General features: G+C 39.3%; 1 protein-coding gene across 1 annotated transcript in view; it reads left to right on the plus strand.

Moving 5' to 3' along the window:
* Nucleotides 1-4581: 4581 nt before the first annotated feature.
* Nucleotides 4582-17033, plus strand: part of LOC128305547 (transient receptor potential cation channel trpm) — a 50377-nt gene continuing 37925 nt past the window's right edge. Inside the window, exons 1-2 of the mRNA XM_053043044.1 lie at nt 4582-4676; nt 9425-9493. Of these exons, the coding sequence (XP_052899004.1) occupies nt 4641-4676; nt 9425-9493 (105 nt within the window). The 5' untranslated portion in view covers nt 4582-4640. The remainder of the gene's footprint in view (nt 4677-9424; nt 9494-17033) is intronic.

The following is a 17033-nucleotide window of genomic DNA, read 5'->3' on the forward strand; positions in this document are numbered from 1 at the left end:
TTCGGTCATCTATCTTTCGCCGTTGTCGGAGGGCGGAAGGATGGATTTGGCAAGCTTGGTAGAAGTAAGGTTCACTGTTTCGTCCTCGTGACTACGTTTGGCTGTGCAGTGGTGTTTTACGTACGGATTGTTTACGCCCACCTTACACCCAGGTACGTTACGGGGTGAATAATATGCTTAACAATTGCAGAAGTGGTGTTGTTGCCATCGTCGGGAATAGTTTCTTCCCGGGTACCCTTTTACAAACGCCGGAACTCAACGTCGCAAGATTTGGTTGGGAAGCATCTTTGTGGGGCGCGGAATCGTACCTCGTCTGTTATTGTACCGCACACATAAATCTTCGTTCGCATAACGCCAGGTGACTGATGGGCTTAAAGAGTTGGGTTGTGTCAAATTTTCCGCAGTAAATACACCCCGAAATGCAGGGGGTGGGAAAATACATCACGCAATATTAATCAAATTCGTGCACTTCCGGAGATGGTTCTTATGCGCATGGAAAAGATCAACATGTAAGTGGTCCGAAATGGGTGATTGTGGTGGTGCAGCTTTACACTGTTCGCTCTGGTAGAGCTACGCACTACATCAGGTGAATGTTTCAACGTCAGTTGAATTATATTCCTTAAACTTGTTCGACGCAACAGTCGCACAATCCACAATCACTGCAGCAGCTTGAGTCTTTCGAAAGCTTTTTGTAAATGACAGACCAGCGTGCCTAGTCACCGGTACGACCCACAGCAAGGACAGCACTTTTCGAGATCCAATTAGGGCAAAGTTTCCAATTCCCTTCCGTGCATTATGGGAGATGATGAATCGGAGGTGTCCGTATGGCAAACGACATAGATGTAAGCTAGGTAACAAAAAATCGCTCATTGCCTAGGAAAGATCTTCTACCAGATATCCGCACACGAGGCACAAAGTCCAGCTGGCCGTGGACCGATTTTCAAATTTTCCGTCTACGCGTCTGTGCATTCGGCATGATCTCACCCAATTACTTCTTTGGGATGAAAGTTTTTTTTTGTCGTGCTCCCGTTGTTTGGTAGGTCCTTTGCCACTTCATTTCCCTTTCGCTAAGAACTTCCTCGTTGCGTTTGGTGTCCCGTAGGGTTTTTCTTCATGGTGTCCCTTTTTTTAAGGTTTTCTGGGATTTCTTGTTCGGGTGTGCGTCTTCGTTCAACCGTTCGTTGGAAAAGGTGACGATAGTAGCGTCAAGCACACGAATGTCAAACCCGTGGTCCGTTTTGTGACAGCCGTGGACCGAAGTCTTCAGATCCTAGGGATCGACACCCGGCTGCTTGGAGATTATCACTCAGCTGGAATCTACCCGACTCTTGCTTGTCGTTACTTTCATGTGGCGAACTTTAAAAAAGGTCCCATTTTTCGTGAACGTTTTTACTCTCCTCGATGCAGCGAAGGGTGGATGAATGGGATGTTTATCTTACTGCTGGTAAGAAAAGCGTGTCGTAAGCTTTTGAAGCTGGCGCTATAATTTTTCTTTCCAATGTATTTGAATTTTAATTTGGGTAGGCAAAAACAACTGCCACGGATTCATAAAGTATTTTGCAAGCTAAAATTAAAGCCGCAACATCCGTAGAAAAATCACTAATTGAAAGTAAAACCTAACAGGGAAAATTTCCGCTACAACAGCGGATAGCTTTCATTCAAAGAAAACATGTTTTTCACGGCCTGGAGGCAAGTGTGCCGGGTATTGAAAATTTGTTTCATGTTTTAATAAGAATCGCTACAAGACGCTCGGTGTTGTGAGATTCCTGCACCAACTTCTTAATCGGTCCCTCGGGTGTTGCGGTGTAATTTATGTATACGCTTGCCCTAATAAAGCACGTAATATGTGGGAACAACCTGGCGAAGCATAACCTTGCCCTTCCTTCCCTTCCCGGAGCCTTTTGCCGTTAGTCATACAGACCTTGATTTTCCGTTTTTTTTTCTCGCATCGTAAATGACAGCACGCAACGGAAGCGCAGCACGGTCACTGAAGTCGGTTGGGCAATGAAGCACTCAATAAAGTAGAAATTAAAAGAGCACGGTCGTTTTCTTCAAGCTACCCGGTGGGGGGAGGGTGGCAAAAACCAACGGTTTTCCGTGTGCGATGGTTTGCACTTCGTGGAAATTGGTTCCGCGTCCGAAGCCGCGCATAAAGTACATTTTCTTGGTACGATTTGGTTAGGTGCGCGATACATCTGCGAATACGGAGCGTAAACGCGTGCTTTACGGGCCAGCTGATGCTCGTAATGAATGAAAATTTGATTAGCTGTCTAATAAAATCCAGCACATGTTGGGAATGTGCGACAAACGTTAGACGATTTCCGGTGGCACTTTCGGTTGCGTTTAGCGCTTCAGGAAACATCAGCTTGCGTTAACGAAGCAAATGATACGCTCAGCTGTGGTTTGGGCGGTGTGAAACCGTTGATAAATAAAATCTTTCGGCCGGATGTGGAGGCAACAAATGGAACCTTACAGGACGAGCTGTAATGTTGTTTTCTTTTTGTACTGTTTTGGCTCCCAGTCGAGAGGAAAAAGAATCTCCCAGTGGAGATATCAAGACAGGGAGAGTGCAAAGAGGATGTATAATTAAACACCTCCATTTTTCTCCTGCCCAAATGCAAAAGGCTACAGGTGTGCAAATTAATAGGGACAATAAGATGAAATTTAATTACTGGGATGACTTTATTTTTTGTGCCATCGCACACCTCGAGCGCGCGAAAAGCGCGGGCGTTTCGATTTTGTGCGAGCAACAACAAAAAAGGCGAAATAAATTAAGTGAAATTGCAATGCCAAGAGAATGTGAAAATGTGACATAGATATCGTGTAAAGGAAATGGATAAAATCGAACATGAGGTGTGTTGTTGATAAGCGTTGAATTAACTTTCCACGCGTGGGTGTATTTGAGTGCTGCTACTTTAAAACACTTTGTGCTTTAAAACGAGTGGAAAATTGATTTTATTTCTCTAATATTGTTTTTAAAAAGCAAACATAAATTTCATTTAGTTTTAAGCAAACGTTTTAGAATAGAAGTAGGTTGTAAGAGTAGAACAAAGAGAACATTATATAAAAGTTTTTTTTTTCAAATTATGAATTTTTGGAATTGTGTGTTTTGTCCACGTCTGTGTTTCGTTTGTTTTATACAGTATTTTAGTAATTTTACAAAGCGTTGAATGTAAATCTTTCGATTGTCTATCAATTTTAACTTGAGCACTTTTTTAGCTAATTTTTGTGTTAAATCAACTTTCTTATTGCTTGCTTTCTTTCGTTTTGAGTGTTTGTCTTGAATGTACCGCTTGAATTTAATGTTGTGTTGTTGAGGAAATAACAAGGATGATTGTTCGTACTGATTGTGCCGGGATCGATGAATTGATTCGTTTTCTTTTTACTCCTGTGCGTCCGGTGTTTTTTTTTCTTTTTCTCTCTTTTTCTCTTTTTTTCACAGATCTAAATATGTTCTATGCTATGCGTCTGAATGTTTTTAAGTGTTTCAATCGCATAACAGGGAAGACGCACACGTGTGCCACATGTGCAGGGGACCGTACTATGTGTATGTCGCTCTGTGTGCGTGCGTGCGTGGGGCAACGAATCAGAAATCGCATATCGTCGTTTGTTGTCGCTAGGTTGTTGAACGGATCACGGAACAACGCCACCACCGCCACTGTGTGTTTGAATGTTATTTTGATGTGCCGCCGCTCGAATGTGAATGTGTGTTGTATGTTGTGTGGTGTTTCATGCTTATCTTAGCTCGTGCGCTATTTTGGCGGTCGTCTGGGGAGGCATTGGCTCACCCCAAAAATTTTAGATCGTGCGCTGCTGGTTGTCTCTCGCGTCGTGTCGAGCCGAGCGATCGTGCTTTGATCGTGTGAAAACCCAGCGCAGCAATACGCACGAATTAGTTCCAGCTTTGGTTGTGTGTATTGGTTATATCGACGAAAATGAAGAAATAGGGTAATAGTTCAAAACACTTCGGACGTGCGTGTCTCGAACTGGCAAAACTTGCTTAATGATAAATGTTATGGGATATTATTCGCACCGTGTAACTAATATCTAGAGCAGTCGATCGATTGAAATGCATGTTTGTTTACATATTTCCATAAGAAATATGTTTACATTGCTATATATTTGGCTAGCGATTTTCAGAGATTTCAACGTAGTAGTATTAGAGCTGAGCAACTTTCGATGTACGTGTGCCATTGGCCGTCGGTATTTAGTGTCGACCGAATATCGTGTTATTTATGTACGGAAACTAACGATGATACCGCAACCGCGTTAACGTCTAAACGCTTTGCTCGATCTGTCAGTTCAGGGGGACTGTCAACGCGATCGGTATGTGTTGACTGAGGTGGTTTAATGCGCGAAAGAAAATAAATTGCAATTAATTCTTCAATGAAATATTTGCCCATAAGTGGTTCATAGGCACGTGTTAGTGTGCACAAACCGATCGTGATACAATCGGTTTGACGCAAGTAAAATGTCTGCTTGAATAAGAAGTGTTCTCTTTGTGTGCAGCTGCAGTGAAATGAAACTCACATGGAAAAAATCTATTTCCGGGCACGTGCAAAGTGCATAAGCTGAGTGCATCGCGAGTGTGAAGTGTTGCCTGCGTGTATGAAAGGTGGAATCGTGTTCGACCAAGCAGGATGCCGGCATCGTCCGACTATCGGCAGGGTAGAAAAGTGCGCCACTTTACTTATCCCTCTCATATCCCTGCGATGACGCACGACAATCATCATCTGTAAATATCGTCACAGTTTTCCCGCCATTTAACATTCATCAAGGGGCTGTATGGTGGAAAGGGTGCCAGATTAACTTCCCGCTTTAACAAAAAAAAAACACCTACCAAAGGTTTCGGTGCTTGGCAACCACTTGCTCAAACAACCCAGCTAGTTTGCAAATACTCATCCAAGTAACACAATCGTTTCCATACATCATTACCATGGGTTCCCTGCGGAGTTCGAAATCATATTAGCAAAGCATCATGTCGTAAAGCGCGGACTGGCGAAACAGTTGTAAGCAGTGACAGTCGAATCCTTCGCAATCCGATTAGAAACCATCCATCCGTTCCAGCGAGTGCCACATCCTTTCGAAAGTTGTTTGCTGGGACCCGTTTTGCGAATAAAGCGCCATACGCAACAAAAGGATCCACAGCTCTGAGTGCCCTTAGCGTCCACATCATCATCCAGCGAGCATTTGTTGTACCCAGCGACCATTTCTAGTCATTAATACTCTGCATCCCAACTTTGGCCTAGCTTAATCTGCAAAACTGTACTGGGAAAAATGCTTAAACATAAGAGGAATGCAAAACCGGTACGTTGAAACCCCCCTGTCCCACATTATCTCACTTGTTCTTTCGTTCCTTTCCTTGTTTTTCATCGTTTGTAGTTGGGAAAAGTAGCGTAGAGTTTGTGTCTCGTTGTGTAGCCGCATATCCTCTTCATTTCCCATTGATGCACGTACCATCGTGATTCATAGCGTGTTTAGATACTCTAACAAATCCACATCCTTTGGACATCGGCATGCAGTAGCGAAAGGAAATGAGTATGAGGGTTCTGTTACGTACGGCAACCAACATCTGCCAAGTCGTTTCAATAGCTCTCATCATTGGGTTGTTGTAACGTTAATGTCGTGGCTGGTGTTGATGCGAGTACGTAACGATTTCCTCTCAAAGTTTCTATAACAACACTTGTAGTATTTTACATTGCACAGTGTGCAAATAACACTCTTGCCTTCCTACGCATTCTATCACATGTCATATTTATACGAAAACACATTTCATTAAAGCTTCAGAGTAAGTTTTCGTGACACTGGATTAACGGATCACTTGACTACCTTTTTTGCTAATTACATTAAACCATATTTTATGCGTTTGGTATTGTTTATCATTCCGCGTTAATTTTTGTAAAAAAAAAGTACAAAAACTGTGCTGATTGTTCGGTTTTTATATAGAAATGTTACACACCACCAGGCGTCTCCATTGGCATTGCGTCCATAGCTCAATATCCCTGTCCATTAATACCGTGTCATGGTAGTGAAATGTTTATTTTAATTTGAAACACGTGCGAACAGTACGACGTGTTTATTCATTCGTTGATATTCAACAGAAATTTCCATTTATTTGCTGTCGTGCTGTGCAAATGCGAACTTTTGTAATTTCTGTTTATTGTTTATGAAAAAACAACCTGTAGATGTTGTTCAAATTGAATAAAGTCAAATAATCTAAAATTTGAATAATAATTGAGGGTAAAACAACAAAAAAGCACTTTTAGCTGCAAAATTTGTGGAAAATTCACATGTTTAGAATGTACTGGGTAAATGAAGCTGAAGGTAATGAGCTTCATCTCATGGTGACCTCATACCTCAACACGAAATCATCTTCATGCTATTCAAATTGTAATATAAGTTTTAACAACTAATATATCAAAATACTAGTCGGTGTGGAGTAGCATCAAGGAACACCTTTCCTCATACACATACCCGTACAACCCAATTCCCTAGTGTCCGTCAAAGTGGTCTCTCGGGTACCATCGATTGGGTAATGGTCTACCAGCTTTTGGGACAAACTGCTCCATCCATATGGCCTGCTTGTCCAACATCAATTTGATGCCAAAGCTTTGAGATAGAAAATATCTTGTGGAACAGAGTAATCTGCAATGTAGCCTCACGAGATCGTGAAAAATGATAGAATCGTTGGATATCCCTTGAATGTCCACTTGTACGCCACGATAATGATTGATGAATTGGATATTTACCATGTTTCATTGGTATCCACATGAAGTTTAATTTATGAGTGTTTTTTTTGTGGCTTTTGGTTTGTTCCAGAAGCGGTTTTAATTCATTAATCAACTGCATCTGTGCACTCAGTAGTATCTATGCTATGTAACCAGTGGCACTTGAATGATGACGCATAATACATGTTTTTTTTTGCATGGAATAGCAAAGCAACAGAAATCGATAGTTCGATTAATTAGCGTTGTTTGAAAGGTTAGAATTTTTATTGTCATGATTCACACAATAAAACTATTCGTTACGTTCCGTGTATTTTACCTCGTCCTGTTGCATTTAGCCTAACAAACCATATCGTTAACGTTATCACAAAGAGATTGCAATCAATCGATATCGGTTCGAAATCGACACGTCCCGTGGGAAAGCTAGTTACATTATTCAGTACCCAGTCTCATCGTCAACAAAATATTGCACAAAAAAAAAAAGAGAAACAGTTGACTGTTCTCTTTGTCTTCCGACTTAATGAATTATTCACGACACAAGCAAGAACCGCGCACTCGGTGGGATTTGCTTCCAGAAGCTTAAAGACAAACAACGGCCTAGAAGCTTTTCCCCTGCCAACCAGCCATGTCGTTATGGATCGTTGGTAACCATTTCCGGGATCTGATGCGCTCTTTTAGCAGGATCGTTTAATGGTAACGTGTTCGATCCCAGTTCGATTGTGAGCATGAGTTAAAGGTCAAATTTTTCCACTTATAAAAGTCGTTTTACTTTCCATTTTTTCTCGTTAAAATACTCGCAATCACGAAGATGATTGAAGTGACAATCCATAGCAATGAGTGTTAGCTATTGTGCGTTTTACAAACATTTATAAAAGCATGGCTTTAATTTATATTTCTTCCCACCTGTTTGACCGATAGAAATGGACGTTGTGGAATATTGATAGGTCTTCGATCTTATTATCGGTTCCCTTTAGGCATCAACAAAACGATCCATGAGGCAAGAAGGCGATGCGGAATTGTGGTTAAAATAACAATACAAGCAGACTTTGTTTTGGTTAGCTTCTACGAATCCACCACGAAGGAGGGTGTTTTCCTGTTTTTTTTCGTCTTACCAACACATCAAACGTTGTGGTGAATGTGTAACAATACTTTTGAGCGTAACTTCCATTGGTGGTTGCTTTTGCGGAGGCGAGAAAATGGAAAATCGTTTGTAATCCTTCTGGGCATGTTTTAATTACTACTGCATGCCAATGGAGTCAAAAAGTATAATTAAAAGCTTTTTCTTTCGCTCTGGTTGCAGATGTTTTTGTGAAGTTTTTTTTTTTTGAGGGTTGTTTTGATTCGCATGGCTATTTGCCAGAATGGAAATCAATTATTTAAAGCGATGATTTGTATTGTAGGAAGGTGAGCTAAATATATGAATAATGCATATTTTAATATGGGAGTAGTAGAAAAAATCTCTTTTCTATTTGTTATTGACTAAATTTTGGTTATGATTTTAGAAAATACGAGCCACATTTCCTTTGCTCAATAATGTTTTAACTAAATTAACTCACTTCAATAGGAAATTGCATTGGAACATATGGAACTTATGGGGAAGTGACAAATACGACAAACTTTGTTCAATGCAAGCTGTCGATTGCACGAAACTTTGGTACACTGATGATGATCGGACAAAAGTTTTGTCGCTCGCTAATAGCGCGAACGCGTGCGGACGCCTGGTGGTTTCAGGGTGCAGCACTTAAATTGACATCGTTCTCGTCCAGTGCGTTTCAGGGTGAAAGTTTTGATATGCGGGATTGTTGTGGCATGCTGACTGCTGGTGAGAATGGTTTTCGATTAGCGCTACCGCTGTGCTCTCACAGTTAGAGGGCCGTTGCAGCCGTTGCAGAACAGTTTACGCGTAGAGTACACTTTCGCACTTTTACACATCAAACTCTAAACGATCAGCCATTATTCTATGCGAGCGACGAATGCATTGCACATTTCACTTGTCATTTTGCTAGCGATTTTTCACAACAGTGGCACAGATTTAGTTAGCTGGCACCGTTACTTTGTTTCACATTTGCTTTTCTTTTAGGTACATTTTCTAACCACTTTTTCCTATCTCTTTCTCCTTTCTTGCTGTTTTTTTCCTACTAACTTCTTCTATGCTGTCACGCTATCTTCAAATTAAAAAAAAAAATCCGGCCTCTACCATTTATACATGAACCACAATTTTACAAACCCTGTGCCAATAATGTATGTCCACGTGTCTGTCTTACCTCTAATCACCCCCTATTTTCCCCCTTTGTGCTCTGTACGTTTTTCATAATGTGTTGATCGTTTTGCTTTTATAAACTCCTATTGTTCAATATTGTAATTTGTATCGTGGCGAGGAATAATGGACAAATGAAACAATACGTTTCGCTTTGCATTAAAATACTTTTTGTCATAAAACTGCCCACCCAAACAACACATTGCGCTAATGGATAATTACATATCAATTGCCATACGCTTGGCAAATATAATCGGGGTAAACTTGCAAAACACGATTCAACACTGAACTATCACTTGAATAATACCGTAAACATAAAAAATATTAAATATAAAATATTGTTGATATATCCCACTGGTAAATATCGTCGTTTAATCAACCAAAAACACATAAATACGAATGAAAACAAACACACAAAAACACAACCATACTACCTCATCAGACACAGCGAAAGCTAGGATGGGGCTTACGGAAGATCTGCTTAGGATTGATAAATATCACCGTACCAAGGGTAAGTCTTACGATCTAATTGTTTATTGTTTCCTTTTAACGGTATTTATATCAAAGTTCATGGTGTGTTAAATTGTTTGTATAAATACGCTTTAAAGTTGGAAATAGTCTGCTTTTCTTATTTGAAAATGCCACCGATATTTTGTTGAACAGTTTATTTACGTTGGAATATTTTATTAATTTATCAAACATTTATTATATTTGTTACATATTTCCCAGCATGGCTTGATATTGTCAGCAATAGTAATTTGTTTAAAACTTTACTCTTACTAATTGATTTTGCGAAAGAATACCAAGTATTACTCAATAACTTTTGTTATGGTGAATATATTGATACAACGTTCCGCGTTAAAGTTGCTATGATGGTTTGATTCTGGATGGCATTAAGTTATAGTAAAGCAATAAAAGCAACCTACTTGCGATATTCTACAACTGGTACGCCATTGTTGCTGAAATCTGGTGTCATAAACTCGGAGGAACGATGCTTGAATATTGCCAGAATATTTAACACCCGAATGATTCGACAATGGACGCAATTGCATTACGGCCACCTCTACGAATGGCTTTGAATTTCCCTGTAGTATTGATTCAGCGAACAGTGATGAATCGTGAATCTATTTGGTCCACACTTTATGCTCATACTAAATTTAAATAACATACGATAAAATGAGAATGACGAACGACTTTTTTTTTCGTAGTCGTCCCATTCTCGGATGAGATTGTGCTAGATGTTGTAAAAACATCCAAACCGGGACATGGTTGGTACGTTGGGATGAAAATGAATTATGCAAAATCAACGTCCGCTTGCGGTGGGTTTGAGCAGTCAGATGCGAAACGTTGTGGAGAGTGTACGAGAAGCTGTAAACAGAGAGCATCCTCGTTGATGGCATTCGGTTCCATTGAGCATGTTTTTTTTTGTCTCTTCTCCTCCCCGGTTAGTTTGGGACACTGGGTGGTCCCAACGACAGGCCCTGTGGGTCGCAGATTCCCAGAGCTAATGATAAAATTCCCTGGAATATTTGACAGCAAGTGGAAAGAGCAGAACGGTCCGAGATTAATAACAAATTTCCGTAGCAGTGTCGCGTGGTAAACACATCCACCATTCCGCCTGTATGGGTGGGGCAAGTTTTTGGAGGTTTTAAATGAACCTGTACACTGAGAAGATGGCACACGGGAGAATATGAATAATTTGTGAACTTCCACACATGCAGCGAAATGCTGGGAGGGCTGCCAGTGTTAGAAGTCGAAACAGTACACGCATAAGTAGTCGGATGAGTAGTTGGTCGGGGGTTGGTGAATTATAACCACAACTTTACGGCCCAGGTGGAATGGATGGATCTTGTGCTGGGTACAACGGTTAGTTCTGAATTTGTTCGAACTAAAAATCACGATCGCTTGGTAAATAAGTGCAATGTGAATAATATATATTTTTTCATTTTAATGCTTAAAGTCCATATACCGAGTTGTAAAACACTAAATAATAAAACCACTGTAAGGCTTTTTCAGTAATCACTGTATCAGCGGACACATGTCAAACCAAAATAAATAAGGATTGCAATAATTGACGTAAAATTAATGTCAAATTTTTGACAATACATTCAAATGCGCTATGTTTCAAGCAATTTGTAGCATGTAATTTTTGGTTGTTTTTTTCCAAAACACTTGGGCCTTTATTGTGGAAAACACTTACATAGCTTTTATCAATATTGTGAACGGTCATATATCATATATTTCCTTAATTTTTTTACCCTATTATTTTCGTTAGTTATTATCTATATAAATTCCCCAATGAATAATACTAAAACCTGAAATGAGTTTTATTTAAACGGACCAGTGAAGTAGAATTTACCCTCCACTGTTTCCCAAATAGTTTTTGGCCGGCGCAGTAACATGTGGATGCTCATTATGGTTATGGAAAATAGTTTCTCATCTCATATTTCATTCATTCAAAGCTATTCCTTACTGACGGTTAAAGCACTCGGTGCTAGGTCGCAATATATGATATCCTTCTGATCCTTACATAGACTGAGGAAGACTTTGAGCTTGGAAGCTTCATTCGTCTCTTAGGAAGACTTTATCCTGAGGAATATTGTATTGTAAAGCTTATGTAGTCCCTAAGAGAATATTTATCATGTAAATTAAATTGATCTCATTGTTTACACTATAAAATTACAAATTGCAGAATGTTTGATTTCCACAAATTTATTTATTTAAGAAATTTCTGAAGTGATTTTCTAACCACATTTTCAGATTTTTTTTGTTTGAAAATTCATTTGTGTGGTGTAACAAAATGGAGAGTCTTCAAACTTTCGTGTATTGTGCAATATACAATATACGCTCAGCAATGTTCTTCAGAGTGTTCTAGACGGCTTACACCCCATTCATTGGCATAAATTTCAACGAATTTGCAATAAAAGAAAAAGCTGATAGTCTCAAACAGTATTTATAACTAAACACAAACAAACTAGTAGTGACCCCCAAATAAACCATTATTGACACCATTTTTAATGGTTGATCTTCTATTGGAGGTTCACCATTTTTGCACTTATTTCTGCCACACCCTGTACGTGCTTTTTAGGTATATTGTGCGATCGATGTATCGATGGCGATACAATTGACGCCATTAAGTGATGTTAATTGTTTACGTCACTCGCACGATCCACTATGAATAGGTTTGTTTATGTATACTCCAAAAAGACCGTCTGTCCAAGATGTCGTTGGCCGCTGTTTGAAAGCGGTTTGGTTGACGTTTTGATTATCGTACAGAGAAGAGCGTTTCAAGAGGCGATCGAGTACACCACCACACATCGAACAACAATTGTTGTTGAGAGCCCATCATCGAACAATCATCAACGATAGACACCAATACCTATACTGTGCGTAATCATTGGGCATAGCGTGGCCTCTGGGTGGTGGTATTTGTTTAACTCTGTGACAGCAGAAAATGTAGTGATGAGTGTATGGTCGGTCTTGGGGTAGAGTAGTTATCGGTGGTCAACGCATTGAGGGTGGTTGTTTAGCCATGATCAATTGGCATGGTGTGTATGATCGGGTAGTAAAATATTATGAACCGCAACGCTTTAAGTAGTAATATAGCAAATTTCGTAGTGGAAAACGAGCGGACTTTAAGCCAAATCGTATAAAAGGGTACATTTTAAATGTGATTTGCTCATATCAGCAACAAATAGAGTATTCATGAGGTACAAATTATGAAGCAAATTTGTTTAATTTATGAGAATAATATGTCTAAAATTGGATTGGATCGTTGAATGCGTGTGCAAAGTGCAACCGTCTAGCTAATTTCAAAACAGTGATTTCATTGTTCCAATAACGTAAACAGCATGGAGAGGTTTATTTACAAACCAGCTCACTGATCGTTCACTGCACGCCACGTGCATTTTCGTTTCGGAGAGATAGTGTTCGTACACACTGCAGTGAAAAGCTTACAACTACAAGCGCAACGCATCTATTACAATTTCTAATCTATTGTAACGATTATCACCCGAGCAGCTGTTACAGTTCGTTTGTTGGTGTTAGTCACACTAAAGTAAGACTTTCTCCCCGACACGGGCTGTACCGTATCGATAGATTTTTTTGTTTGTTATGCCAATAGTGATGTTGTCGACGTCGAAGTGTAGTCGTGGAAGAGTGTTGCCTCGGTGGAAGAGTTTGTTTTCGTTCACTTGTTTGCTATGTAAACGTACAGTTTATGTGCAATAATTAAGCTGTGAATTAATGACAATGGCAATACAATATTGATTTACATTTTGCCAAAGTTTCGTAATAATGAATGCGAATGGAAGCAACGGGTAGTAATAGTTCTACAACAGTGAAGTGAATAAAATGTAGTGAGAAGTAATTTTGGATTTAATTATTTTTTGTCTGGTTGAAGACAAACCTTGGAGATTACTTCAACAATAAAGGCAAACTTTTCATGTGTTTGCTATGGCATTGGAGATTGCGGATGCAAAAGTATGGTTGAATTACGATCCATATTTCTAGTTAAGGTAATTTGGTTTTGAAACATTAAATTCCAAGCTCATAACTGTTTAAGTGCTTTTCAAGATAACATCGCATACAGTTCGTCTATTGGTTTAGCTGTGAAGTTTGACTGCTCTGCTCTGTGCGGAATGGTGTAAGTGAGACATGTAGCACATTCGCCGGTTAGGTACGTGCATCGCAAACATATTCACACATTTCACAGCCGAGCGTAACTTACCTGCACGAGGTTATATCTTTATCTGGAGAAAATATTTGTCAGGGTGACGGCAGTATTAGATGAGTGATAACAAATTGTGTAGCGAGCAAGCAATAGCACTATTCAGCTACAAACGTGTTCAGTGTTGGGCTGGTGCCATTCTAATGAGCCGTGCACCATTGCCTTGAAGTTGACGATGCGAACAACGAATAATAATAATAATAATAATAATAAAAACCTGTACAAAGTTGTGCATTTGAGTTGGTGTCGTAACAGTGCACAGTCCGTACCATTGATTGGTTTATTGAATGTGAATCTCCAGTAAAATGTTTCTAGCTTTAGAATGAATGTGTTTCAGTAAGCTTCGTTTGTGTGGTGTCAAGAGTGGTGAGAAGAGTGTGCGTTGAAGCTTATAATATAAGCTTTCGATAAATGAGCCACGGTACTAGTAAAGAATAGTTCCCAAAAGAAATAATAATATTTCAAGTAGCACGTATTGGTATGATGCAACTGATGTATTCTATCGAGTTACTCTGTTATCATACAATGAAGTGAAGGGATAATTTATTTATTCGTCCCGTCCTCCACCTTCAGTGGCTGTAACTGTTCGGATTATGCTAAGCTGATGCTTCCATCCTCTGATGAACCTGCTAACGAGTGCAGAGAGAAAAAGCAGCATGCACTTGATTGCAGTGTCGTTACAAGATCTCGTTCACTTCGGCTGTGGAAATTTCATCAAAAAGTAATGCCACAGGCAATTGCCGCACGATAGTGCTACGGATGTGGTAGTGGGGAAAACTTTTGCCCGAGCCGGTAACATGGTCGAATGGGCACTGCCGGATCGTCGTTTATTTACCAGCCACTGATTCCTTACACTTTCGCTTGCTTCGTTCGTTCGAGTTGTCAGAAGATATCGTTCAAGTGCAAATAGTCCAGTAGCTAACAGAAATAACTCGAGCACGCATGATGGATGGAAAAAGGTCACAAACAACGAGCAGCATCATGTCGCAAAGTTGGACGCAAGCTAAAATGTGTCCACACCGGTGACGTGAAGGGATGCATGATACGCAAAGGGGTGCAAATACAGTGGATGGATTCTGCTAGAATTATGTTCATTACCGATCCCGAGTAAACCTACCCGCGTGTACCTGCTCTGTGTCATGTATTTAGGACTGAAGAACGAACCAACGAAGAAATTTTCGTGTCAACCCTTCGGGGTTTTCACGTGGGGCGGTTCGTGGGTGGCAAATGTAGCTTACTAGTTACGTTTCACCGAAACCAATGGTGCACGGATGCAGAGCCTGGATGGGAAGAAGAAAGAGCCCAATTATTGCTAGTAAACGGTGCGCTCCGATTTCGCTTGCGTCACCAACCTTTTCCTACGTTCAGCGGCCTCTAGGGTTCCGAGCGTTGCGACTGATGATAAATTATCTCAGTAATCATCGCGCACGTGCCATCTCAGCAAATTGTTTTTCTTCTTTACCCTGATTGAACTATTTTTGTACTCGTGGTGCTTCTGCTTAAGTCATTAGTGAGATACGCGGTAGCATTTTACAGGCAAAAATAGAAAGTCAAATGGATATGGGTAAATTTGCATTAAACGCGTGGGTGGCAATAGAAACTATGCATCAACAATGGATATGGTTTTTGCCGTTATGTTTGCTACTCAATAGACTATCGGAAAATCAAGTGACAGCAATAATCTTATATGTATTGATTTAAAATTGTAGTAAATTTATTTGTTATTTAGATTTGAATTGACAACTGATTATGTTTGAAGGCATTTAAAACAAAAAAACAATCTTGAAAAAGTCCGGTAATTTATATAAATCTGTGTAATCAAAGTTAAGCTTGGAGATGTTGTCCTACAGTGGTCGGTAAAATAAAGAACCCATCTCATAGTATTCCAAATTTCGCTCAATTGTGGGGATCACATTGAAGTAAACATTGCGCAATATATCTTCATAGCTCTTCTTTCTTCTTCTAAATTTATTATAACGGAATAGATAAAATCTAAGTGTTTTGTACATTGAAAATAACATCAATTTTCGTTTGAAAAACAAAAAAACACAGTATAAAAATAACTAGCCCACTTAAAAAATCAATTAAGCTAATTATTTCTATTTAGCACGGTCGTTCTACCGATAAATTAAAAATACTTGGCACAACATTGCTTGTCGGAATACGTTGTTGCATTTTGGTTAAACTATGTAGAACACTGAGTTTTGTTAAACCTTGTATTTGTGTTCCCAAAACTAAGCAATTTGCGATGTGAATATCTTCTCTTCAGACGGAGAACCTAATGGTAATTAGTCTCCGTACCCAAAAACCCTACAGTTACCAGTTTCCGATCTAAATATTGATCGCCGTCTCATAGTAAGTACAGGCCTAAATTAGCAATGCACATGCCAAGTAAACAAGATCAACCGGCTTAAGCTTATTGAGGAGTATGCTGATAAACCTTAATAGTGTTGCAAAACGGTTTTGTGGACTATGAATAAAAAATAGAGTTATGTAATTGAATATAGAAGGTTGCTAAAAATTGTGTGAATAGCTACAAATCGAACAAAAATTACAAAAGCCCCATATCCATAGAACATGTGTGTAGAAAAGGAATAGTTAAGGCTAGGAGTGTTTTTTTTAGAGGAGATGTGAGCCTCTGGAAAATCAGCGCAATAATGACAGCAAATTAATAAACATAATGTAAGAATTCCTGGTGGTTTTACTGGTCTAGACCGACCTTCTTCTCATCATCTTTTATCTTATAACTGAGAGGCTTTATCTAAGCTCGCACATAAATCCCAACGAAGAATTTTTGAGCGATTTCGATGCTATGGAGATGTCATGGTAGACTGCTTCAACGTTTTTAAAATAACAGTTGGAAAGCATGCTCAAGTATTTGGAACAGGTGCTACAGGAAAACGGGAGGTAAACTATTAAAAAATTGGTTGCCTAAAACAATGTAATTTCTCGGAAAAATTTCAACCGAGTTATCATTTTTGTTACTGTAGTTTATGATTTTATTTTTCATGAGCATATCATCTTGTTTTACAATATACCGTTATTGTAACTATAAAATAAAAAGAACAAGCAAGAAATAAATAATAATATACAGTGACAACTCCAATGTGTTCCACACAATTGAGCAAAGTTTGAAAAAAACATGAGATGGACACTTTATTTCGTCCACTACTGTATGTCAGGGTTGTCAAACTCAGTGTGGCGACATGGATGAGATATGCGTTATGATGAAAATAATTAAAAGAAACGTCGAGCATAATGCTAATAATGCAACATTCATTTCTTCCTGATTCCAGTGGGAATCTATAGTGAATATTTTCGG

This window comes from Anopheles moucheti, chromosome 3 (genome assembly GCF_943734755.1).
Source record: "Anopheles moucheti chromosome 3, idAnoMoucSN_F20_07, whole genome shotgun sequence".
Taxonomy (NCBI): domain Eukaryota; kingdom Metazoa; phylum Arthropoda; class Insecta; order Diptera; family Culicidae; genus Anopheles; species Anopheles moucheti.